The sequence below is a fragment of the Rhinopithecus roxellana genome, chromosome 17 (assembly GCF_007565055.1).
Source record: "Rhinopithecus roxellana isolate Shanxi Qingling chromosome 17, ASM756505v1, whole genome shotgun sequence".
In the NCBI taxonomy this organism is placed as follows: domain Eukaryota; kingdom Metazoa; phylum Chordata; class Mammalia; order Primates; family Cercopithecidae; genus Rhinopithecus; species Rhinopithecus roxellana.
The window spans coordinates 107843073-107869191 of NC_044565.1; the positions used below are offsets into that span (position 1 = coordinate 107843073).

A 26119-nucleotide genomic window follows, 5' to 3' on the forward strand; every position below is an offset into this window, starting at 1 on the left:
AATGAAATTTTAAGAGATTAAGGAACTTACCTGTGGTTGCATAGCTAGGAGCTAGGAAAAGGAGATTATTGAATCCATATCGGCGTCCTTTGAAGCCCATGTTATTTGGATGATGGCTCTAATCTTTATTGAAAGTAATGCTAAGGAAAAATATAGATGCCACTCTGCTTCCATTAATAAGACTGAAACCAATTTAAACTGTTCATTAATGGGAAAAGCATTGGGCTGAGATTCGGAAAAGACTAGCAGCAAATCCTGGTTCTGCCATGTAGGGGATATGTGATATTGGCAAGCTTCTAAACTTTTCTGTGGGCTGAGTGTTCTCATCTGTAAAATGGGACTAATTTTACTTTCCTTTTAGATTTATTGTGAGAAATAAGTGAGAAACCTGTTGAAAGTACAAGCACAGAGCTTAGTATATAGTAGTCCTCCATCAGTGTTCTTTTCCCTTGGGGGAAACTCACCCTACTACGACATAAAACCAGGAACCAGCATTTATTTATTTATTCTGAGTCTCGTTCTGTCGCCCAGGCTGGAGAGCAATCACACAATCTCAGCTCACTACAACCTCCACCTCCTGAGGTCAAGCAATTCTCATGCCTCAGCTTCTTGAGTAGCTGGGATTACAGGTGCCCGCCACCATGCCCGGCTAATTTTTGTATTTTCAGTAGAGACAGGGTTTCACTGTGTTGTCCAGGCTGGTCTCAAATTCATGACCTCAGCTGATCCGCCCCACTTGGCCTTCCAAAGTGCTGGGTTTACAGGCGTGAGCCACTGCACCGGGCCTACAATTTTTTTTGAATCCCAGGAATCTCTCACAGTGCTGGTCTGTTGAACATATTCAATGGCTGTTTCTTGACTTTGCAAATCCCTTGAAACTTGTTAGCTTATTCCTGGGCTTCTTGTGACTGATTTTGAGTGTGTTTTGTACCCATTGGATGGAAGGCACTGTAGCAGAAGGTGTGAATACACACCCAGGGCTCCTTCACTGCCTGTTACCTTACAACTGAGCTGTCAGAAGTGGGAGAGAACCTGTAGCCTGGGCCAATGATCTGCCCTTCACAGCATTCATGTTATAAGAGGAAATACAAAATCATGAGATAGACAAGCAGTCAAGCTAGAAATGTGAGCCAAAAGTCAACGAGGAAAATGTGATAGCAGTTTTCAAAAGGAAATCAATAATATCAAAAGCATACATTTAAAAAGTTATTTTAAAGATTAAAAAAATTAAATCAATGAAAAACCAAAAACAAACTACATTTAGTAGCTATCTGGACACTAATAAAAGCTTGTAGGTAACATAAGTGACAATTCTATTAAGAACTAAAGAGTATTAATTACGGGCCGGATGTGGTGGCTCATGCCTGTAATTCCAGCACTTTGGAAGGTCGAGGCAGGAGATCACCTGAGGTCAGGAGTTTGAGACCAGCCTGGCCAACATGGTGAAACCCCATCTCTACTAAAAATACAAAGATTAGCTGGGTGTGGTGGTGCACGCCTGTGGTCCCAGCTACTTGGGAGACTGAGCGGGGAGAATCGCTTGAACCTGGGAGGCAGAGGTTGCAGTGAGCTGAGATCATACCACTGTAGTACAGCCTGGGCGACAGAGAAACAGAGTCCTAAAAATAACAATAATTAAAATAAAATAAAAAGAGTATTAGTTGTGAAGGAAAACCAGAAATGCCTTATCATTGCTTTTTTGTATTGGGTCTAATATTTTCAGAATATTTAGCTTTTCTTCTCCATTTCTTTCTCCTTTTCCTTCTTCCTCCTCTGCATGTATGAAGGGAAGGATAAGGGGTTGGTGATGCTGTCTGGAACAGCTGACACGGGCAGGCTGGGCTGCTAGGACAGAGACCTAGGAGCCAGGTCCTGGATCTAGGAAAAGAGGTCCTGGCCCAGCACCACCCCTCACCCCCAAGTGGAAGTCATCATCACACGGATAGGCTTTGTGTGTGCCGTTTCCTTCCCCTGCACAACAAGGGATTTTTGGTATTTCTCGCCAAACCAGTGATGAGTTGGGCCAGTCACCTGCCAGTTGAGTTCATGTTAACTACAAGCAAGTGCTGACAGTGAAGTGTGGAATGAGTGGTGCGCTTTCATCTCTGAATGCTTGCCATCCCACGGCAGGATGTGCAGCGTGCTCGTCTTTCTATGACCTTTCTCAGTCTGCGAGTCACCCCATGAGGGGGACCATAGCAGGCAGAGGTCACTGCGGTTTGGGTGCTCTCAGAGGAGGGAGGTGTCCTAGAGGTTGGGTCTACTTCTCAAGGTTTTGCCAAGGTCGAAGGGACTAGTATCTTTTCTTGGGGCCAGTGAGTATGTTTAGTGGGGTGTTTGTATCCTGGATAGGAGAGCAAAAGTAACTTTGAGGGTCATTTTCTCTTTATTTTATTTATTTTTTGAGATGGAATCTCACTCTGTTGCCAGGCTGGAGTGCAGTGGTGTGATCTCAGCTCACTGCAACCTCTGCCTCCTGGGTTCAAGTGATTCTCCTGCCTCAGCCTCCCGACTAGATGGGACTATAGATGTGTGCCACCACGCCCAGCTAATTTTTGTATTTTTGTAGAGACGAGGTTTCACTATGTTGGCCAGGCGGGTCTCAAACTCCTGGCCTCGTGATTCGCCTGCCTTGTCCTCCCAAAGTGCTGGAATTACAGGTGTGAGTCACCACACCCCGCCTTGAGGGTCCTTTTCTCTTATCTCTCCTTTTTTTTGGTAGAGATGGGGTCTCGCTATGTTGCCCAGGCTGGTCTCAAACTCCTGGCCTCAAGTGATCCTCCTGCCTCAACCTCCCAAAATGCTGGGGTTACAGGTGTGAGCCATTGTCCTTGGCTTCTCCTTTTTCCATCTTTCAACTACAACAAAATATTTTCAACACCCTACTAATCCTTTTCCCTGTCTTCTTACTGCTAAAGAATAATTTCCAAAAAGTTAAAAGCATGATTCTCATTGTAAATATAAAATGAACATGGATCAAAGATTTTATTCAATTCATTCATTAATGAGGGAATCAGTACAATGTTAAGATTAGTTCAAAGGAGAATTCGAAGAACAGATATATAGGTATAGACATGGATATTAATCAGGAATGCCGAGTGAATTTGCGAGTAGACGCAAAGCTAATTAATATTCTATAGGATATCTTTATGGACCAAAGTTTATTTGCATTGCTTTGGACAAGAGTCATGTGCATTATGATCTGTTTTCTACAAGTTACCTTTTAAGGTATTCAGTGTTTTCTGTATATTCATAGTATATTAAGAAACATCGGCTGGGTGCAGTGGCTCACACCTGTAATCCCAGAACTTTGGGAGGCTGAGGCAGGTGGATCACCTGAGGTTAGGAGTTTGAGACCAGCCTCACCAACATGGCAAAACCCCGTCTCTACTAAAAAAAAAAAAAAAAAAAAAAAAAAAATTAGCCAGGCGTGGTGGCGTGTGTCTGTAGTCTCAGCTACTCAGGAGGCTGAGGCACGAGAATTGCTTGAACCTGGGAGGTGGAAGTTGCAGCGAGCAGAGATCACACCACTGCACTCCAGCCTGGGCAACAGAACCAGACTCCATCTCAATTAAAAAAATAAAAAGAAAAAGAAAGAAACATCACCACATTTTCTGAAACATTTTAATCACTCCAATATATAACACACTAAATCATGAATCCCAAGTGAGTGTATGCATATTCATAAATTTTGCTGAATCTTACTTTATATTTTTCTTTATTCAAGACAGGGTCTTGCTCTGTCACCAGGCTGGAGTGCAATGGTGCCATGACAGCTCTCTGCAGCTTGACCTCCTAGGTTCAAATGATTCTCCTACCTCAGCCTTTGAGCAACTGGGACCAGAGGCATGCATGCACCACCACACGTGGCTAATTTTTAAATTTTTTGTAGAGATGGTGTCTCTACACCATCTCGGTGTTACCGAGGCTGGTCTTGAACTCCTGGCCTCAAGCAATCCTCCTGTCTCTGCCTTCCAAAGTGCTGGGAATACAGGCGTGAGCCACCATGCCTGACCTAACCTAATATTTCATCCTCCTTAGTCTAACACTTTAGAATCCATTCCCATACACAGCTTCTTTGCAACACATATGGGCAAGATTTTTTTCCAGCTTTTGTGGTATATAATCTATTTCCATCCTCCCCTTTTCTGGCTGACCTTGCATTTATCTTTCTGGGCTTTGTAGAGAGTTTATTCTTGTTATGGTCCTGGAGTCAATGAGGTACATCAGGGGCAAGTTTGGAGAAGAGGCATCCATGTGGGAGGCAAAGGCCCCAGTGAAGTCTTGAAAGGTCTTAATGTAAGTGAAGGCTAATTTCCTTTCACAGGGGAGGCGGGGCTACTTCTGTACACAAGGGAGCCTTGGGATTTGGGAATTCCGCTTTGTCTGTGTCTGTCCAAATGTTCCTATCACAAGTCTACGGTCCTACTCCTTCCCAATCGGTGTCCTAATCTTAGCAAGAGAACTTGCTGAGGTTGAGCACTTAACCTTTGTCACAATTCTGTAATCTGTACAATTATATTTAGTATCTGAAGAGGAACTTAGTCTGTCCCGTGCCAATCCCAGATAAATGGTTCTTTGAATTTCAGCATATCTGTATCTTAAAATGAGAATTTAATACTTCATGCTTATCTTTTCCATTGTTTAACAACTCTCCAGGGCAGTCAGAAACATCCATTTCACTCTACAATCTTTATAATTATTACTGTTGCCATAGCAATCAAGTGCAACAGCAGCAAAAGCCCCCAAAGTTTTGTGGTCCATCTGCCCCTCACACTACTGCCAGTGCTAACTGGAATAATCCTGCTGCCCCTGTATGCCATGGGTTACTAGCATCCCTTTTGTTCCCTATGCACTCACGAATCTGTGTGTAACCCAGCCAGAATCCCAGTTGAGAACCTGTGTTTCCTGGGGTCACTCTGCTATCAGCCAGGGTCTTGGTAGGAAATGCAGTCCATCTCCGAAAGGTTGAAGAGACTTGCTGCTCAACAGCTGTGGGCAGAATTATAGAGGCAACTGGATTAATATGCTAGGACGGCTTTAACAAAGTATGAGAAGTGAGGTAGCTTAAACAACAGAAATGTATTATCTCCCAGTTCTGGGAGCTAGACATCTGAGATCAAGGTTGTCGGCAGGGAACGATCTGTTTCAGGCCTCTCTTCCGGCTTCTGGCAGTTCCTTGGCTCATAGCAGCACAACTCTAATCTTCTCATGGTGTTCTCCTTGTGGATTTATCTTCCCAAATTTCCTCTTCTTATAAGGACACCGGTCATTATGGATTAGGGGCCACCCTAATAACCTGATCTTAACTAATTACATCCGTAATCATCCTTTTTTCAGATAAGGTCACATTCTGAGTTGCTGGGAGTTAGGACCTCAACATATGAATCTGGGGAGACATAAGTCAACCTGTAACCCCGTCAAGGGTGATGAGCACATAGAGATGAGCAACCGCGGGAAGTGGTTAGGGCTCTCCTGGATTTCTCCACCCGCTTCTCCCGATCCCCTCTTCACCCTCCTCCACCTTGTTGTGTGCCTGGGAGGCTGACTGCCACAGATGGTAGCCTGCACTCCCTTGCCTCCTATTGGCCTCTGTTTGACTTGGGTAATGGCACAGGCAGGGGTTTCCGAGGTGGGAGAGAGATAATGGAAACACAGTCCCTCATAGTACCCTACCATGCCTTCCCAATGACTTTCATATTCCTCTCTGTGCTTCTGTCATATTTAATATTTGGCAGATGAGAGCTGAATAATGTTTAAAACATGAGTGTGTGTACACCGTTTCAGAAGTTTTTGAACATTTAATAATAGTGGCTGATGTTGAGTACTTACTTTGTGTTGTAAGTACTTACTACAGTATGCTCTTGATAGTTCCTAAAAGGGAGGCACTGATTATCCTAATTTTAGATTTGAGTAAACTGAGGCCCATTGAGATTGGTGCCTTGCCCAAGGTCAAGATCACACAGCTAAATTAGCAGCAGTTGCAGGATTGGATTTGGGGCTGTCAGCCACCAGAGGCTGCTCTAAACCACAGGGCCATCTGGGCTGATCCATTTACCAGACATGACCTCCCCTACTTGACCTCCTGTCAAACTCATATTCATTTTCAAGTTCTGGTCTAGCAACAGCTGTTCTGTGGGACTTTCTCAGTTCCCTCCCCCAAGAACTGACCACGCGGTCTGCATACTGCTCTCTGCTCCCTGCCCTCCCTTCGTTGGCTCCTGTTAGGAAACCTACCGCTCTTTTCTGACTCATTTTCCTACCTGTCAGTTCTTCAGGGCAGACAGGTCTCCCAGTTCATCTCTGCGATTCCCGGGCCTGGCAGTGTGTCTGCGCTGGAGGTGCCAGTAAATGTCTCTGGAAGGAATGTTTTCTTACCGTCCCTGACTGTTCTACACGCCCTGGCGCACCCTAATGGTCCCGCTGGCCACTGACGTCCTTCCTCAGTTTCATTCAGAGGCTATCTGTTAGTGGCTGCCAGTCCTGGACCATGCTCTCTCTCCCGGCCTCTGGGTGGGCGTTCCTGTCCCCCGCCCACAGGGTTCTTGTTTGCTAGCTCTGGTCAGGGTTTCTGAGCTGCTCCCTTCTGGGGGCGCTTCCCTCAGTTCCCAGGCGTCCTGGGGAGGGGGGGGGGGGGGTCAGGATTGACTTTACTTCCAGTCACGTTTTGTCAGGGATGTTTTGATGGGGTTGTTCTTGTCGTCTTTTGCTAGGTAGGGTGTTGAATGTAACTGCCTCCCTGTGGAGATCTTTGGAGGTCCCCCAGCCTGCTCCAGGCCAGCCACCTTGTGTCTGCTTCCACAACATCCTTGAGGAAATACGCATTTAAAACCCGACCTCTACATTCCCTGTAGCTTCTCTTCACATCGCCTACTCCATGTTTTCCAGCTTTTCAATTTCTCTCAGAACAAAGGTTTTATTTCTAGGCAGGGCACCGACCGTGGTGGCCCTACTATCGGTACCACCAGGTCCCTCGAGGGACGTCCAGAGCTGAGTCCGGTCTGATGCTTTCTTTAGGATCCCAAACATCGCTGCCGCCTCCGCAGCGCCGTCGGATCCCTGGGGAGAGCATCCAAAATGTGAACCAAGTATTAAAAACATTGGAACATAACTGTTTTTAATTCTTATGCTATTTTTTGGTTATTTGTAATTTTTGTTGCTGTTGCTATTTTAAACCCAGCGCACTCAGGTTTTCTGGCATGCATTCTGCCCCCCGCCCCCTATGAGAAATGCCCTCGGTGGGGCAACCTGCAGCTGCGAGAAGAAGGCTTTTTCCCTGTTCCTCCTCCACGTCTCAGGTCGAGGTCATGGACCGCGGCTCTCTCGAGTTCGCCTTGGGAGCGCGGCGGGGTGGGAGGGAGGGAGCCTGGCGCAGGATTGGACTTCCTCCCTCCACTCCGGAACTGCGCGCCCGAGCGCCTGGGACGCGGAAACCCGGGAGGCGCCGCGGGAGCCGTGGGGTGGGGGGTGCTCGGGGGCGGGGCCGGAGGCTGGGGCGGGGCCGGGTGCGGGCGCGGGGCGGGTGTGGGGCGGGGCCACGTGAGGGCTGCGCTGGGTGCGCGGGGCGAGCTGCGCCGGCTGCGCTCGGCGGGTTCTCAGAGCGCTGGGCACCGGCCGGGCTGTGGTCCTCGCGCGCCGCCGCCGCTGCTGCCGCCGCCGCCGCTGCCGCCTCTCGAGCGGGCTCGGCTCACAGCGACCGTCGGCCGGGGAGATGTGAGCCGGGGCCGGCGGGCGCGGCCGGACCGCCGCGATGTGGCTCAAGCCCGAGGAGGTGCTGCTGAAGAACGCGCTGAAGCTCTGGGTGACCCAGAAGAGCAGCTGCTACTTCATCCTGCAGCGGCGCCGCGGGCACGGCGAGGGGGGCGGCCGCCTCACCGGTAAGTGGCGCGCCGGGGCGGGCGCGGCGGCCGGGCCCGGGGCCTCGCACCCCTCCGGGCCCGCGGCCCCCAGTCCCGGGCTGCGTCGCCAGAGGTGATTTCTTGGGAGGCGCGGGGCCCGGACGGCCCTGCAGCGGGCTTGTTTTCCTTTTTTCTGCATTTCTCCCGCGGGTTCCCGTCGAGGTGGTGTTAGAGGGGCTCCCGGGCGCGTGCGTTTTCCGGGCGAGGCAGGTGTCTTCGCCGCCTGGCCCGGTGAGCCGGAGGCCAGACTCGGCTTGGGAATCCAACGAGAAACGCCGGCTGGAGCGGGGCCGGAGGGAGCGGGGCCGCCCTGGAGCAGCGCGGCTGCTGTGCGGGGCCAGGTGATAGGGGGGTGCGCGGGGCCGGCCCGGACTCGGCCATCTGGAGGCGCCGGAGGCTCCAGGTGGTGTCGCGGCTGGGGGCGCGCGGTGATGCGCGCCGGGCGCAGCTCTGGAGGCCGCGGTGAGCGGGAACTGTCTCCGCGACAGAGGGGAAACCGAGGGTGGGCGAGTCGCAAGCTCGTGATCTTAGTAGAAAAATTGAACAGGTCAGTTTTTTCCTGTCTTTCAGTGTCTTACAAGGAATGGTCGGAAAAAAACCTCAGGCTCGTAGAGTTGATGAAAAAGACAAAGCATTTGTTTTCTAAAAGTTACAATCCAAAGCTCTTTGAAATCTTGACGCTAGCTTACAGTAGCTAGGACACCTGTTTAAACAGGTCAGTGAAGGAACAATTAGACTTTCATTTGTATCTAGGGGACTTACATGATTTTTCTTTACGATTTTGGAATCTGAATAAAAGGGACCTTAGATCTCCTGTCTCGTTCCTGTTCTACTGAGAAGAAGACAGAGACCAGAGAAGTCAAAGGACCTAGGTTAGGTCCCGGGGGTAGTGGTTGGCAGATTTTTCTGCTCTCAGACCAGTCTAGGGAAGGCGCTTCTGAGGTTGAGTCTGGTAGGAGATGTACGTACTAACACGCCTGGAGACCACAGAACCAAGTGCAAAGGGACTGGTTTTTGCTGGACTTTAGCTTCTGAGAAAGCTGGCGGTTGGCTTTGTTAGAGGAGGGCCGACTTACACGGAGATCGGGTGAGTGGGTGGGAGTTGGCAGGACGCTGCATGGAGGGAGCTGTAGGCAGCTGAGGGTTCCCCATGGAAGGGGCAGAGGGTAGTTAGGATTCTGAATGGAGGCAGATGGGTGTAGGGTGCTTTGGTAACCAGCGGTACTGTTGAGTGGCAACAGGGACTCAACTTGGGCAACTTGGGTGGCACGTGGGCCTGCTCCAGGAGCTGTTTTGAGCTTTGGGGGAGGGAGTTGTGCAGGAGACAGGGGCCACAGTGGCCTTGTTGGGCCCCATGAGGCACCGTGGTGCTTAGTGCCCAGGCTGTCAGGAAATGGAGGTGGGTGGTGCCCTGGGAAGAGGCATCGGAGGCGAAGGGGCAGGAATTTGTCGTCCCTCCTTTTCTTTGAGGGCAGTGTATCTTTATTTGTGGTGCATTTAGCAGTGTTCCTGGTCTATAAATGTTTCATTTAGTGGAGAGTGAGGACAAGGCCTGAGGATTTGTGAAGTGAGAAGCATAAGGACAGTTTATCCCGTAAACACTCATTCATTCACTTAGTTCTGTGCACATATGTAGGATACTCTGTTCGCTGCTGTGGAAAGAGGCCGGAGAGCAGGCGGTGAGGGCCGGCTACCTTCCCGATTCACCATCTAGTTCGTGGGTGAGATGGGTCCAGATACGGAGGGCAGAGCTGGCCCTTAGGATGCCTGGTCTGGCTTCAAGCCCGCTTCCTGTCCAGAGGGTTTCTGACTCTGTTGTCCAGAGTCTCTCTGTGATGAACTCAGTGAATTCCCTCCCTGTTTCATTCCCAGATCAAGCAGGTCCCATGTTTGTTACTATACCTGTGGCTTTGGCATTCTTTGGTATTTACTTTGGTTTGGACTTACTGTGAATGTGCAGAATTTTCTTATGCTTAAGGGCAACAAGATCAACCATAAAGGAGGAAAAGTCTACAGAAAGACAGAGGACACTTGATGTATTTCTTGGAGACCCTGCTGATTGGGAAGGGATGACATCTGCAGCCAGACACTTGACCTTTGAGCATTTAGCTGGGAAGCCAGTGCGGAGGAAGCGGTGCTGACCTGCCCCGTGTACTGTGGGGGGCTGGTCTTCATGGGGCCACTTAGAATTGTAAAGTCAAGACCTATGGAAAACAGGGCAGCTCTGTGGTGGTGGCGGGGTTTGGAAAATGTGGAATTCTGATGTGGCAGATTTTTAGCAATTTAAGAGTTTAAAACCTAGATTAAGTTTATGAAAGGAATGGGGGCTACAGTGATACACATTCTGGCAGGTTGTAGACTTTTGTTTGGAGGGAAGCAAGCAGTGGTGGCCTAAGGGGGATTGGAAGTAAAATGTAAGAGAGCAGTGATCAATAAACGTCTCTTTTCCTTTATTGTGATGCTGAATTTGTATTAATAGCAGTCTAGACAGAGGAGAGCTGGTGGTTGAAGTAATCTGAATTGCCTAGCTTCAGAAATACTATCCGCTTTTGTTTCCTTGAGGATTAAAATCGACCCTCCTGCTTATATACATGCATATACATGCTCTCTCTCTTTCTCTCTCCCTCTCTTCACATCTCCAGGTTTATTTTTCTCCGTAGTTCCTTCTCACTTTCTCATACAATATACCAGTTTATTTGTTTCAATGCTAAATTTCCTGTTCTATGAGGGCAGGTATTTACCTGTGGTAGTGCCCAGCATATTTGCTCAGGAAACATTTGTAGGACCAATGGATGGGTGACTATATGCATGGATGATGGATCCCACTTTTTTTCTAAAAGTTGGGTGGGAGTAGAGGCCCAGCGTTTTGGACTGATTGCCTGGAACAGGAACATCCCCTGTCTCTTCTCAGCTTCCTGTTTACCTGGCAATCTGACCATTATGGAAAGCTGGAGGGGTGTGGGTGGGAAACACAGTAGTTTCCTCCAGTCTTTTTTTTTTGTAGCTCCCTCTTTTGAGGGGGACGGATCGTCACACTAACTTCTCTGGTGGCCAGAAAGGGCGGGTGCAGATGTGGCTGTCATTGTTAACCTCTTGGGCTCTGAGCACTGCTAGGGAGGTGCCCATCTTTTCCTCAGGTTAGAGCATAGCATGGCGGAATTCAGGATTATGAGATGTTTCCGAACTTCTGCTTGCAGAAGAGATTTTGCTACTCTGGAAAGGAAGTAAAGTTATACAGTGTTCACTTTGATACAGTCTCCAGCCACTTGTAACAAGTTCAGCCAGCTCTGGGAAAACAAAGAGCCTGAGATGTTAGCATGTGGGAAAGAGACTGCAGAGAAAGAACACACAACATCGCTGCCCCCTCTCCCAGGGTCTCTGAAGCACTTCAAGTAAGTGGGATAATAAGGAACTTAAATAGCTCAAGAGCAAAAAACCTAATAACTGGATTGAAAAATGAGCAAAAGACGTTAATAGACATTTTTTCAGAAGAAGACATACAAATGGCTAACAGGTACATCAAACATGCCCGGCATCACTAATCATCAGGGAAAGGCACACCAAAACCATAAGGAAATACCGCACTCCCGTTAGAATGGCTATTACTTGTTTATTTAATTAATGTTTTTCTTAGAATGGCTATTATTGAAAAGACAAAGGAAAGAGGTATCGATGAGGATATGGAGAAAAGGGAACGCTCGCACACTTGGTAGGATTGTAAGTTAATATAGCCACTATGGCGAACAGTATGGAGGATCTTCAAAAAACTGAAAATGGAACTGCCGCATGATCCTGCAGTCCCGCTACTGGGTATATATTCAAAGAAAATGGAATCAGTATGTTGAAGAGATACCTGCATTCCTGTGTTTACTGCATCACTATTTACAATACCCAAGATACGGAATCGACCTAAGTGTCCAACGACATAAATAACGAAAATGTGAGATATATACAACAGAACACTATTCAACTATACAAAAGAATGAAATCCTATCATTTGTGACAACATGGTCTCAAACTCTTGACCTTAAGCAGTCCTCCCTCCTTGGCCTCGGCCTCTCAAAGCACTGGGATTACAGGTGTGAGCCACCGTGCCTGGCATATTTGCAACAACATAGGTGAACCTGGAGAAGGACATCGTGTTAAGTGAAATAAGCCAGGCACAGAAAGACAAATACTGCATGATCCCACTTATATGTGTAATCTTAAAAAAAAGTTGGTGTTATAAAAGCAGAGAGTAGAACAGTGGTTACCAGGATGGGAGAAGATGGATGGGGAGAGGTTGGTCAACAGGTACAGAGTTACAGTTAGATAAGAGAAGTAAGTTCTGCTGTTTTTTTGCACAGTAGGGTGACTGTGGTGGTATTGTATATTACAGAATAGCTACGAGAATGAGAAACTTTTGAATGTTCTCACCACAAAGAAATGATAACTGTATGAGGTGATGGATATGCTAACTACCCGAACTGGATAATTATATAACATATGAGTATTGAAACATCAAATTGTACCCCATAAATATGTACAGTTACAGTGTGACAATTGAAAAATAGTGAGTGGGATAAATCTTACTCTAAAGACCAAATACCATTAAGAGATATACCTAATGTAAACGACGAGTTAATGGGTGCAGCACACCAACATGGCACATGTATATATATGTAACAAACCTGCACGTTAAGCACATGTACCCTAGAACTTAAAGTACAATACAAAATAAAAGAAGAAAAAGACCAAATATCACCACCCAGCTGTGTCCTCTGAAGGATTTGATTTTTCAGTGTTTTATTGCATGTATTCCTGTATAATCTTGCAATTGTTTTCCTAAATTGACTTACAATTTAAAAGTTGTAATTTGAAAAAATATTGATGTTTTCTGCTTTGCAACGTGGTTACCTTAAGCCCCCGTTCCTGTCATTGCATTTGTAGTAGTGATAGGCTAATTCCCTAAACAGTTAGGGTGAAGGGAGGAAGTATGGTATAGTGGAAAATAGTGTAAAATGCAACCTTTGGAGTCAGGGTAAGTAAGTCTGTTGATTAAGAATCTGGACTGAGAGGCTTTTTAGTTTATCCAGTTTCTTTAAGCCTTACTTATAACTTAGCCTTAAGAAAGGGACAATAATGAATCTTACTTTGGAGGGTTAGAAACTGGTTTCCACAGCAGCTGTACCATTTTTCATTCCCACCAGCAATGCACAATGGTTATGATTAAAATAAGGCTTAGAATGAAAATAATCAGTATACTTCAAGGGCTTAATTGTGCTTGGCACCTAGTAGGTTCGAAAGAAGAAAAGCAAGGTACAATTTTAAAAAACTGAAGAATGAAGGCTTCTGAGAATAAAAGTGTAAACACATTTGCATTGTAGTAAAGGACATAAGAAACCTTCACTTATCTGTTAGTGCAGTATTTAATATATGTAATTAAAAGATGAAATATTTAAATAACAGCTTGGGCTAAGTATTGCTCAAGAGAAAGGTGTTTTTGTAGGATTTGGGCACACGGCTACTCTGCCCACATTAAATCAAATCTTAGTAAGTAAAGGGAGCTTCACTTGTTTCAAATGTTGATGTGAATGCTCATGCTGTGCCTCCAGTAAGTCACCTACTGCCTTTGGAAGAGTGTCCTAATGACTGGGGGAGGAGAAACTGACAGGCTAAGGATTCATGTGGGGTTACAAGGCTTGCTCAGAAGGACTCTTATCAGAAGGTTGGAAACTGATGAAGCCCAGCATGGATGTTGCATTTCTTGGCTAGTCTGTCTGAGGTTGGCTGGAGTCCTGCTCATGTAGCTGAATTTGTTGGCGAATTTTGTCTCCTCCAACAGTGAAAGTCTTTGACTCAACAGGGCAGCCTGTTATATTCTATAGCAGTCTTAGATGTTGGCTCTAGAGTCTTACGTGTGGTGGTCTTTTTTTCTTAAAAGCACAATAGGGAAGAAACCACAAAGAAAGGAAGTAGGTTGATTTTTAGAAGCATAAATCTGAAAAATTAAGTTAAATAACTGATATATCTTTAGGGGCTGATAATCTATTAATAAAAGCCTTGAGGTTTCCAAGACTTGCATTTAGTGAGAGCATAATAAGGGCAATGTATTTGTAATTAGATAATCAAACAAGGCACAGATTGTGTCAATCCAGGAAATAATATAAGGTACAAACTGTGCAGGCGGTGGGATACTGGAGGGTGGCCTTTTCCGCGTAATTGGAACTCCTTAGGAAGAGCTGACAATTATTGAGAGGCTGGTAGCTTGTAAAGAATTCATTTACTAGCAGGGAAGGCAGAAGGATTTTCTGATCTGGACTCCACATTCTAGGTGGCATTGGATAAAGGAGGAATTTATTTATTTATTTATTTTTATTTTTATTTTTGGAGATGGGAGTCTTGCTCTGTTGCCCAGGCAGGAGTGCATTGGTGTGATCTTGGCTCACTGCAACCTCTGCCTCCTGAGTTCAAGGGATTCTCCTGCCTCAGCCTCCCGAGTAGGACTACAGGTATGCGCCACCACACCCGGCTAATTTTTTGTATTTTAGTAGAGACAGGGTTTCACCATTGTTGCCCAGGCTGGTCTCGAACTCCTGAGCTCAGGCAACGCACCCGCCTAGGCCTCCCAAAGTGCTAGGATTACAGGCATGAGCCACTGCGCCCGGCCAAGAGGAATTTATTTAAAATGAAAGTAAATCTGGTAATTTTTTCAGCATGGATTTTTTTCCCCTATTTTTAAAAACTTGCATCCATGGTATTAAAAAGCAGCAGTGAGCATATTTTAATCACTGCCAGGGGTTGCAGGAGCTGCCCCTGAACCACCTCTTGGTTTGCTTGTCTTCCACCTTCTCTTAAGCACAGACCCCGCAGCATGTTGGCACTTGTCTCTCCAAGGCCCCTCATGCCGGTCTCCTCCCCCACCCCCAAGCATCTGGCTAAATCTTGTGAACCTTTGGGGCTCAGTCTGAGCTCCACTTCCTGGAGATGTACCTGACCCTTCCCCTACTCCCACCACTGTAGTCATGAAGAGGCTCTTTGAGGCTCTATCTGTTTAGGGTGAACCAGATCCTGAGCTCCAGGAGGGAGGTCACAGGTCTGTGCCCCTCTCTGCTGTGCCTTTAGTGCTGATGGTTCTTGTCACCAGAGCACTCTTGATAAATATTTGTTGAATACATGGATGTAGACGTCAAGTAGTACAATCTTAAGTAGATCAAGTACAGACTTCATGTAGATGTCATGTGGGAGATATCAAGTTGTACATACCAAGTAAAATGGATAGATGTGAGCCTATGCAGTTGAGAAGTGTTTTGTATGTATCATCCTGAAAATGGAAATTATGTAGAATGCAGGAATAAATAATAGAATGTTGTTCTTAACTGTCTTAACGCCAGCGCTGTGTGCTCTAAGGACTAGCAGTAGTTTGTGGCTGAACCAGCCCAGCTATTAGGACTACCTATTGATGCCGGGTGAGGGGGCTCATGCCTGTAATCCCAGCACTTTGGGAGCCAAGGTGGGTGGATTGCTTGAGCCCAGGAGTTTAAGACCAGCTTGGGCAACATAGCGAAATCCTATCTCTACAAAAAAATACAGAAAATTAGCCGAGCATGGTGGCACGTGCCTGTAGTCCCAGCTACTTGGGAGGCTGAGGTGAGAGAATCACCTGAGCCCTGGAGGTTGAGGCTGCAGTGAGCTGTGATCACACCACTGTACTCCAGCCTCGGCATTGAAATGAGACTCTCTCTCGGTGGGGGGGAAGGGAGGGATGAAATAACTACCTAGTAGTAACCTTGATGTAAATGATTCCATGCAGAACCAGATTTATTCCTCTAGTGTATCACCAGCCAGCAAACACATAATGTATGAATTTGAGTCATCCATATAACATTTGGTGAGTCTTGCATTCTACTGGATTTTGTTATTTTCCTGCTTCCTGCTTTTTACTTAAAAAAAAAAGGAAAGGTGGCTGGGCGTGGTGGCTCATGTCTGTAATCCCAGCACTTTGGGAGGCCAAGGTGGGCGATCACAAGGTCAGGAGTTCGAGACCAGCCTGGCCAACATGGTGAAACCCCATCTCTACTAAAAATACAAAACTGAGCTGGGTGTAGTGGCAGGTGCCTGTAGTCCCAGCCACTTGGGAGGCTGAGGCAGGAGAACCATTTGAACCTGGGAGGCGGACGTTGCAGTGAGCCGAGATCTCGCCGTTGCACTCCACTCAGGGTAACAGGGCAAGACTCTATCTCAAGAAAAAAAAAAAAAAAGAGGAAAGAAAGATCAACAATAAAATAGTGTGTTAATAAGATATCCTTATCCTTATGAAAAGGTACTGCATTTTGTGGTTTGTTTTTTAGTTGCGAGCTTTTCAGTGTGCGTAAGTGTATTTAAGGTAAGTTGTAGGTAATGGAGCAAACACTATATATATACCACCTGTAACTAAAAAAATAAGAGTATATCCTATGCCTGGGAAGACCCCTTCTGTGTTTTCCTGATTACATTTCCCTCCCTTCCTTGCCGGCACCACTACCCTGAATTATGTGTTAATACTGACTTGCTTTTCTTTGTAGTTTTAACACATTTATATGTATCCCTAATCAATACATAGTTTAGTTTTGTGTATTTTTGTAACTTTATTACAAAATATACTTTTATTCATACTTTATGTATTTTTCTGTCACTTGATCACCCTGCCCCCTGCATTATGTTTCTCTCCCTTTGAACCACGGTAGCCACCATAGTTCGTTCATTTTCATGGGTGTGTAGTAATCCACTGAGTGAATATATTATTATTTATTCATTCTCCTGTCCGTGGATATTTGGTGGGATACTTGGGAGTTGTCTGGAAAGGCTTATAGATCTAGTTGTTTTAGTAGAGAAAGCTGCTGTGAACATTTTTCTATTGTGTTCACACAGGTATACATTTCTGTAGAGAATATTTCTATGAGTGACCTTGTTGGGTGTATCTATCAGGATGAGTTAGGTTATGCTGCAGTAACAAATACCTCGACACATAAATTTATTTCTCCATCATGCTGTATGTTCAATGTGGGTCAGCATGGGTCTCTTCTGAGGGAGAACTGGGACATTTGTGAACAGCCCTAATACTGGGTCATAGCAATGTGCATTTTCAACCTTTCTAGATAATTCCAAATGGTTTCCAAGCAGAGCATGGTGGTGCACACTTATAATCCTATCTACTTGGGAGGCTGAGGCAGGTGGATTGCTTGAACCCAGGAGTTTAAGTTCAGCCTGGGCAACATAGTGAGACCACTGTCTCTAAGAAAAAACTTCCCACGGTGGTACATCCTTGCTAATGCTTGCTATTGTCAGAGATATAACTTTTTGCCAATCTGGTAGGTATTTACATAGTATTTTAGAACCACTAAGATACTATTTCTCATTATTACTAATAGGGATGAGAATTTTTTATGTGTTGGGTTATCTTTTTCTTTAGTTTTTTAATGAGCCGTGTGTGTGTGTGCCTTCATGTGTGGTTTTTCTGTATTCTTTTTCAATTGTATGTATTTTTTTTTATTTTTTTATTTTTTTTTTGAGATGGAGTCTTGCTCTGTCACCCAGGCTAGAGTGCAGTGGCCGGATCTCAGCTCACTGCAAGCTCCTCCTCTCGGGTTCACGCCATTCTCCTGCCTCAGCCTCCTGAGTAGCTGGGACTACAGGCGCCGCCACCTCGCCCGCTAGTTTTTTGTATTTTTTAGTAGAGACGGGGTTTCACCGTGTTAGCCAGGATGGTCTCCATCTCCTGACCTCGTGATCCGCCCGTCTTGGCCTCCCAAAGTGCTGGGATTACAGGCTTGAGCCACCGCGCCCGGCCATATGTATTTTTTTTTTTAAGTCAGGCTTTTATTTTCCTTGTAGGTTTTTTGAAGAACTCACATTTGTTAATTTTCATGCAGTCAGATGTATCAGTCTTTTCCCTTTTGTTTTAATTAATTAATTTACCTAGACCTTTTCTGGCAAGATCCTTTTCCTTCAGAGTTCTTTTTGTTACTTGTTTAAGAAGAGCTGCTTGGAGGGGAATCTCTAAGATGATGGTGAAGGGAAATCCTGAGATGTCAGTGAGAACCTCCCTCCTTCCCTCCCCCAGCCCAGCATTCAGTCTAGATTGGAGCCTGGCAGGAGGCTGCAGGACAACTTCTAGGAGAAAAGAAAGTGATAGACTGTGCAGTGTGTTTGCATATACTGAATGAAGATCCGTACATCAGGGGAGAATTTGTGGATAGATTATCCATAGATGGAAAGCTGAGTAAGCCAGAAATTCTGGGATAGTTGTTAAATCCGGGGAAAATAAAAAGTTGTATAGGGTGGAAAAAGTATTGTAGTTTTACTGCAAAACTCAGCTCTTGCTAGTGTTTTTGTAGTTATAATAATGTAAATATTGACTCATGATGTAACCAAAATTATTGCATAACTGGGGTGTGAGTGTTGGGTGGTGGGTGGTAGTCAATGAAAGGGAGCTAAAGCCTCTACTTCTGAAAGTTGACAGCTAATGCCTGCACTAAATATCCAAGAAGTAGGCCAGGCGCGGTGGTTCACGCCTGTAATCCTAACACTTTGGGAGACTGAGGTGAGTGGATCATCTGAGGTCGAAGGTTTGAGACCAGCCTGGCCAACGTGGTGAAATCTCGTCTTTACTAAAAATAAAAAAATTAGCTGGACATGGTGGCGCGTCCCTGTAATCCCAGCTACTTGGGAGGCTGAGGCAGGAGAATCGCTTGAACCTGGGAGACGGAGGTTGCAGTGAGCCGAGATTGTGCCATTGTACTGCAGCCTGGGGGACAAGAGTGAAACTGTCTCCAAAAAAAAAAAAAAAAAAAAGTCGTACTATAGATGTGTTATTTGGAGATGTGAAGGTGGATACAAAAATAATCCATTAAGAGATGGAAGAGGTTGCCTTTGGGGAGTTGGTAAGTGGGAGCGAGCAGCAAGGGATAAGGGAGCTGTTTACGTTTTTCATGAGCCTAGCAGAATTATATCCTAATTGACATGCACCTGTAACGTTGATGTAATGCAGACAGAATGTAAACTTACGGAGAGCTTGGCATTTTTTTCTGGTTGGCAACTCTATTTGGTAGTGGCGATCATGAAGGCATTGAAGCTGTATCCCTTCGTTACCTAGGGGCTGTGATTTTCCCCGGATGCCTGTGTGTCAGCTATTTGTCCTCTCCGTGTGCTATATTTAGCCTTCAAAATGTCTAGCATGCGTGGGGTGTGTCATTTCACAGAAGCTTTTAAAACTGTTATCAGAAACGCATCTAATTTAGTCAGGTACATTTATTTGAAATTAAAGGTATCTATTCTGGATTTTATTCCCTCTCTCAATAGAGAAAATAGATTTAGAGTTGTAAGCTCCTGATCTGTTTTCTTTCTCAACTTTAAAGAGGGGTTCTGTGACCATAACCTACTCTTTATAGAGTCTCAGTTTATTAACCTCAGTTTATTAACAATAGCAATGATTGCAATAAAAATAATAAAAGTTTTTGCTGTGGGGGAGGTTTTATGCTTCAGACTGTTATGTTTTCTAGATATGTTGGTTAAATCAATGAAATTACTCATAGATAAAGCAGCAGAAAGAAACCCAAAGAGCATTTTATTCCGCAGTGCCAGGCCCTGTGCTGTCAGGCAGCTTATAGTCTGGAGAGGTGGACTTTGTAGTCGTGGGCGTGGGGTGATAGTAAGCCACGAAACACTGAGTAACCAATGGTGGTGAGTGCCAGCGGATGCGAGAGAGAATAAGAGGGAAATGAATTTGCGTGGGAACACCAGGGGAGCTGTCTCTGAGGAGCCATGATCTCCACTGAGACCTGCATGGTGTGCAGGAGGGTAGAGCTGGTGAGAAGTTGGGAAAAGAGCCCTCTGAGCAGAGGAAATGGCATGTGCAAAGGTCCCGAGGCCTCTGCGAGTCTGTTTTGGACGAGTTAAGTCTGGAATACCTGGGAGTTGTCTAGAAAGGCTTATAGAGGAGGAAAGGGCAGAGGGGACTGAGGCATGGACAAGGGGCAGGAGGGCCTCAGCAGTGTATTTTCCCTAAAGCCAGGAGGAAGTGTATGTGAGAAGGAGGGAGGGGTCCGCTCTGCGTTGCAGTACGGAAAAGGCTAGGAAGACCTTGGAGACCTCAGCCACAGCAGCTTGGGTGCAGGGAGATGAGGCATGGGAGCGGGCTGGAGACCGGAGGGTGGATTGGAAGTAGGGATGGCGGATGAAGGCAGCTCTCTCAAGGTGTGGGATGTGGTGGTGTTTTTTTTTTTTTTTTTTTTTTTGATACGTATTTGTTATTTGTCAATGGAGTCTCTGTTCAATGCTGGATCCACAAGTGTAGATTTGGGGCCGAGCTGCTGGGTCTTGAGATGGGCCGGGGAGAGATTTGAATAGGCCGAGGGAGTAGATCAGGCGTCTAGGTGAGGGAACCTCAGGAGCCAGTTCCTGAGGAATGTAGTTTTAGAAATGAGAAATGAGGTTAGTACTCACTATTTGGGGGAAAAAAAAAAAAGCATGAAAGAATTTCTCTGGCTACTTGTGACATATTAAGAAATGTGTTTCTCATTTGGCCTCTGCTGCTTGCTCCTGGCACAGAGCTCCTAATCCTCTGGAATTTCTTGGGTGATGGGAGCATCTTTTGTTCTAATGAGGTGACTCTTGGTGGGCTCCTGGGTGGAGACTGGTCACCAGCAAGAATGGATTTGAAATTTGGGGATTTCAGACCCACCTCCATCCTCTGGGAAGGGGCAGGGGCTGGAGATTAATGATGAGTCATGCTCAGGTGGTGGTGGTGACACCTCCTTAAGAATCCCTGGACTCCAGGATTTGGGGAGCTCCAGGGCTGCTGAACACATGGAGGGTGTTCACCACCTGGGTGGTGTTCTGTGCCACCCAGAGAGGGCACAGAAGTGCCACGTCCCCTCTAATACACCTCGCCCTGTGTATCTCTTCATCTGGCTGTCCTCTGTGTCCTTGATCATATTCTTGATTACATAATAAGCTGGGAAATGTGTTTCTGTGAGTCATCCCAGCAGATTATCAAACCTGAGGAGGGGGTTATGGGAACCCCTGACTTGTAGCTGGTTGTTCAGAAGTGCAGGTGACACCCTTGGGCTTGTGACTGGCGTCTGAAATGGGGCCAGTCTTGTGGGACCAAGCCTTTAACCTGCACTCATCCCAGGTAGTGAGTGTCAGAATTGAATGGAATTGTACAACACCCAGGTGGCGTCTGGAGAACTGGAGAATTGGTTGGTATGGGAAAATCCCCCATCTATTTGGTGTCACAAATGGGAGTAGTAAAGGATAATGTTTTTTCTTTTACCACCAAAACAGTTAACTAAGTGGAACCTGATATGGTTTGGATCTGTGTCCCTACCCAATTCTCATGTCGAATTGTAATCCCCAGTATTGGAAGTGGGGCCTAGTGGGAGGTGATGGGATCATGAGGGTGGGTTTCCCCGTTGGTGCTGTTCTCATGGTAAGAGTTCTTCCAAGGTCTGGTTCTTTAAAGGTGTGTGGCACCTTCCCCCTCTCCCTCTTCCTCCTGCTCCGGTCATGTGAAGATGCCTGCTCTCACTTTGCCTTCTGCCAGGAGTAAACACTCCCTGAGGCCTCTCCAGCCATGCTTCCTGTACAGCCTGTGGAACCGTAAGCCAATTAAACTTTTTATTTATAAATTACCCAGTCTCAGGTATTTCTTTATAGCAGGAAGAGAATGAACTCATACAGAACCCAAGCCTGTTGGCTTAGCACTAGACAGTGATGTTTTCACCTGGCAAAAAGAGTTCTTTGAGGAGACTGTGGCAGCTTAAATATGTAATATTACTTGTTTGGCATTTCATGTCACATGGAGCCTGCATGTAGGATGCCCCTGAACTGTCTTGTCTGGGGTAAATGCTGGTAGGAATCTGATGTGGCTCCACTCAGTATGTTTTTCACCTTAGATGTGTTTTGTATTTTGTTAGAAATAATACTCTCAGGATTCAAAAAATGTTTCCAGAAGGACAATACAGATTAAAGGTCATTTCAAATCTTAGCACTTTGGGAGGCAGAGGTGGGCGGATCATGAAGTCAGGAGATGGAGACCATCCTGGCTAACACAGTGAAACCCCATCTCTACTAAAAATACAAAAAATTAGCCGGGCATGGTGGTGGGTACCTGTAGTCCCAGCTACTCGGGAGGCTGAGGCAGGAGAATGGTGTGAACCCAGGAGGCGGAGCTTGCAGTGAGCCAAGATGGCGCCACTGCACTACAGCCTGGGCAACAGAGCGAGACTCTGTCTCAAAAAAAAAAAGTCATTTCAGTGAATTATGTAGGCTGACCAGGAAGTTGGGCTATCCTGAATTATTGGATAACTTTCACAGGATTTGAGATAAATTTGTGGCTCATTGGTTGGGATGTTGGGAAGTTTTAATAAAGAAATGTAGTGGCATTCTTAAAATGGGATTTTCCATCTGGTGTTGTGGCTCACTCCTGTAATCCCAGCACTTTGGGAGGCTCAGGTGGGTGGATCCCTGGAGGTCAGGAGTTCGACACCAGCCTGACCAACATGGTGAAACCCCATCTCTACTAAAAATACAAAAATTAGCTGGGCGTGGTGGCGCACGCCTGTAATCCCAGCTGCTTGGGAGGCTGAGGTAGGAGAATCGCTTGAACCTGGGAGGCGGAGGTTGTGATAAGCCGAGATCGTGCCATTGCACTCCAACCTGGGCGACAAAAGCCAAATGGTTTCAAAAAAAAAAAGATAAAGAAAAAAGGGATTTGCCTATTGATGAATGGTTTAGAAGCAGCTTCTGGGCTTTCTCACTTCAAAAACAGTGTTTGCATGACAGAAACACTTTAAAAAGACATAAACAGCATTGCACAGCCTCAGATGGAGATGTAGGTATTTTACCCACCACGGGAGCATAGAGAGTTAAATGGGTTCTGAGTATCTGTTATATTGCTGTTTCGTTATTATAATTAAAAATAAATGTGAAATGTAAGCAAGGCATTAAGATTGCTTACAAAATATGTAGTTTGTGACCGTCCATCATCAAGGATTCAGCCATGGCAAGGGTTTGGCTGGAGTGAAGGGTCAGACTAGATCTTGGTAAATCCAGTGTCCCAAAACTGTATGTGTGCACAAGTGTGCATACTTGTGTGTTTTTATTTTAACCTGTAGCTTCCCTTAGATTTTTTTTTTTTTCCTTTAGACAGTCTTGCTCTGTCGCCCAAGCTGGAGCGCAGTGGTGCGATCTCGGCTCACTGCAAGCTCTGCCTTCCGGGTTCACACCATTCTCCTGCCTCAGCCTCCCAAGTAGCTGGGATTACAGGTGCCCGCCACCACACCTGGCTAATTTTTTTTGTATTTTTAGTAGAGACGGGGTTTCACTGTGTTAGCCAGGATGATCTCGATCTCCTGACTTCATGATCCGTCTGCCTCGGCCTCCCAAAGTGCTGGGATTATAGGCGTGAGCCACCGTGCCCAGCCGCTTCCCTTAGACTTTTGAGGTAAAGAAAGGCTTTGATGCTCACTAAGGTTCCAAATTGGACCATGTTTAATCCCAGTATAATGTAGCTGCCTGTTAATATGGGGATTTGGTTCTCTCTCAGTCCTTTAGAACACTTGAGGCGGGGTAATTTATAAAGAAAAGAATTTTACTTGGTTTGCAGGTCTACAGGCTGTACAGGAATCATGGTTCTGGCATCTGCTTCTGGTGAGGCCTCAGGAAGCTTCCACTCATGATGGAAGGTGAAGGGGAGCCCCTGTGTACACAGATCACATGGTGAGGATGGGGGGAGGTGCTAGGCTGTTTTTAACAATCAGTTCTTGTAGGAACTAATAGAGTGAAAACTCACTCATTACCACCAAGACAGCATCAAACCTCTTATGAGGGATCCGCCCCCGTGGCCCAAACACCTCCCACCAGGCTCCATCTCCAACACTGGAGATCAAATTTCAACATGAGTCCAGGCCAGTGGCTCACGCTGTAATCTCAGCACTTTGGAAGGCAGAGGCTGCCCAATCACTTGAGTCCAGGAGTTGCAGACCAGCCAAGGCAACATGGTGAAACCCTCTCTCTACGAAAAAATACAAAAATTAGCCAGGTGTGGTGGTGCCTGCCTGTAGTCCCAGCTACTTGGGAGGCTGAGGTTGGAGGATCCCTTGAGCCCTGGAGGCAGAGGTTGCAGTGAACCAAGCCAGGGTGACAGTGAGACCCTTCTCAAAAAAACAAAAACCAAAAAACCAAATCTCAACAGGAGACCTGTATGAGACAAACGTCCAAACAAAATCAAGTTCCAAAATCTACATGAAGAACAAACATTGCTTGAGGGAAAAATGACAGCAGAAATCCGCAAGCTGCCCGTCTTTTTGCAATCTGCTCATGTTATCAGGAGGGCCTGGGAAGTGAGGATCCCTAGAGAGCTGGGGAATTCCAGCCCTTCCCTGAACTCGGGCCAGGGCCTGTGCTCCCAGATGGCGGGTAGTTGGTTTGAATTGTTCCCCGCTCTGTATTTGGCCAGTGCATGTGGCTGAATGTGATGAATTCATGTGACCTGCTCCTTACTGCCACCTGCGCCTCCACGTAGAACATCTGAGGTAGCTTCACAGCCAGGTGAGGCCAACAGTGATCACGCCTACATTTGGTATATTACACAGGGGATTACTGTTAGGTGAGGTTGGTGGTGGCTTTTTTTTTTTTTTTTTTAATTGAGCTACAATTCTGTTTTCTGCTATTCAGATGGCTTATAACAAAAAGGTCTGTATTAAGGAGATGTTGTTTTGTCTTTCAGCCTTTTGGTTGTCTTTGTTTAGCCAAATAAAACATTTAGATTTGAGGAGAAAAGGGGTTGGAGAACCTCTTGTAGAACTGGAAGGTTCTCTTTGACGAGATGTGTATCTCACTGTAATAACGGCTTTTTCTTTTTTCTTGTTTTTTTTTGAGTCGGAGTCTTGCTCTCTTGCCCAGGCTCGAGTGCAGTGGTGCTATCTTAGCTCACTGCAAGCTCTGCCTCCCGGGTTCAAGCTATTCTCCTGCCTCAGCCTCCAGAGTAGCTGGCACTACAGGCGCACACCACTACGCCCGGCTAATTTTTGTGTTTTTAGTAGAGACGGAGTTTCACTGTGTTGGCTAGGCTGGTCTTGAACTCCTGACCTCGTGATCCAACTGCCTTGGCCTCCCAAAGTGGCGAGATTACAGGCGTGAGCCACCGTGCCTGGCCAAACGACTTTTTCTGTTTGGTTTTAACTTCATGTGCAACCTGGAAAGCCAGATTTCAGCATTCTGTATTAATAGCAGAAGTTAAGTTATGTTGTGGACAGAATGTGTCCCCCTGTCCCCTAACTTATTGTGTTGAAGCTGTGACCTCCAGTGTGACTATATTTGAAGATAGTGCCTGCAGGGAGGTAACTAAGGTTAAGTGAAGCCATAAGGGCAGGGCCCTGATCCTATAGGGCTGTTCCCTTTATAAGGAGAGGGACAGTCACCAGATAGCTTATCCTCTCTGCCATGTCTGCAAGCCAAGAAGAGAACCCTCACTAGATATCACATTTACTAGCCCCTTGATTTTGGACTTCCAGCCTCCAGAGCCATGAGAAGAACTTCTATAGGTTAAGGCACTCAGTCTGTGGTATTTTGTTATAGCAGCCTGAGCTAAGACAAGGTAGAAAGAATGTAAATTTGTTTACTTTCTTTGAATTAAAATTTATGAAGACTCTAACTTAGGCAAAGCCAGAGATCAGATTAGTATTGATGGTGCCCGAAATCATACTACTCAGACCCAAGACCAGACAGAGGCCCCAGAGGTTAGCATCCATTTATACCAGAAAGATCATTAGAAAGTCTGTGTGTGTGTGTGTGTGTGTGTGTGTGTGTGTGAGAGAGAGAGAGAGAGGGAGAGAGACAGAGAGACAGAGACAGAGAAAGAGAATAGAGAGAGGGAGTGCTATGGTGTGAATACTTATGTTCCCTCGCCAAATTCATTGTTGAAATTCTAACCCTGATATGGTTTGGCCCTGTGTCCCCACACAAATCTCATCTCAAATCGTAATCCCCACGTGTCGAGGGAGGGAGGTGATTGGATCATGGGGTTGGTTTTCCTCCATGCTGTTCTCATGATAGTGAGTGAGTTCTCACGAGATCTTATGGTTTTATAAGTGTTAGATAGTTCCTCTTTCACACACTCTGTCTGTCCTGCTGTCTTGTGAGGAAGGTGCCTGTTTCCCCTTAGCCTTCCACCATGATTGTAAGTTTCCTGCAGCCTC

The 26119-nt window shown here is 46.1% G+C and overlaps 1 protein-coding gene and 1 long non-coding RNA gene across 4 annotated transcripts in view; one reads left to right on the plus strand and one right to left on the minus strand.

The window, feature by feature from the left end:
* Positions 1-3613: 3613 nt before the first annotated feature.
* On the minus strand, positions 3614-7345 carry LOC104680686. Its single transcript, XR_750490.2, has 3 exons — positions 7249-7345; positions 6264-7059; positions 3614-4992 (listed from the first exon to the last, which is right to left on the minus strand). It is a non-coding gene; the product is annotated as an uncharacterized LOC104680686 (long non-coding RNA).
* A 187-nt stretch (positions 7346-7532) lies between these two features.
* The window catches only part of TBC1D8 (TBC1 domain family member 8), a 135981-nt gene continuing 117394 nt past the window's right edge, over positions 7533-26119 (plus strand). For 2 of the 3 annotated variants that reach the window (XM_030920744.1, XM_030920745.1), the window contains exon 1: positions 7533-7877. In XM_030920744.1, coding sequence (XP_030776604.1) covers positions 7751-7877 — 127 coding nt within the window. In that variant the 5' untranslated portion in view covers positions 7533-7750. The remainder of the gene's footprint in view (positions 7878-26119) is intronic. The other variant, XM_030920746.1, reaches the window with a different exon arrangement.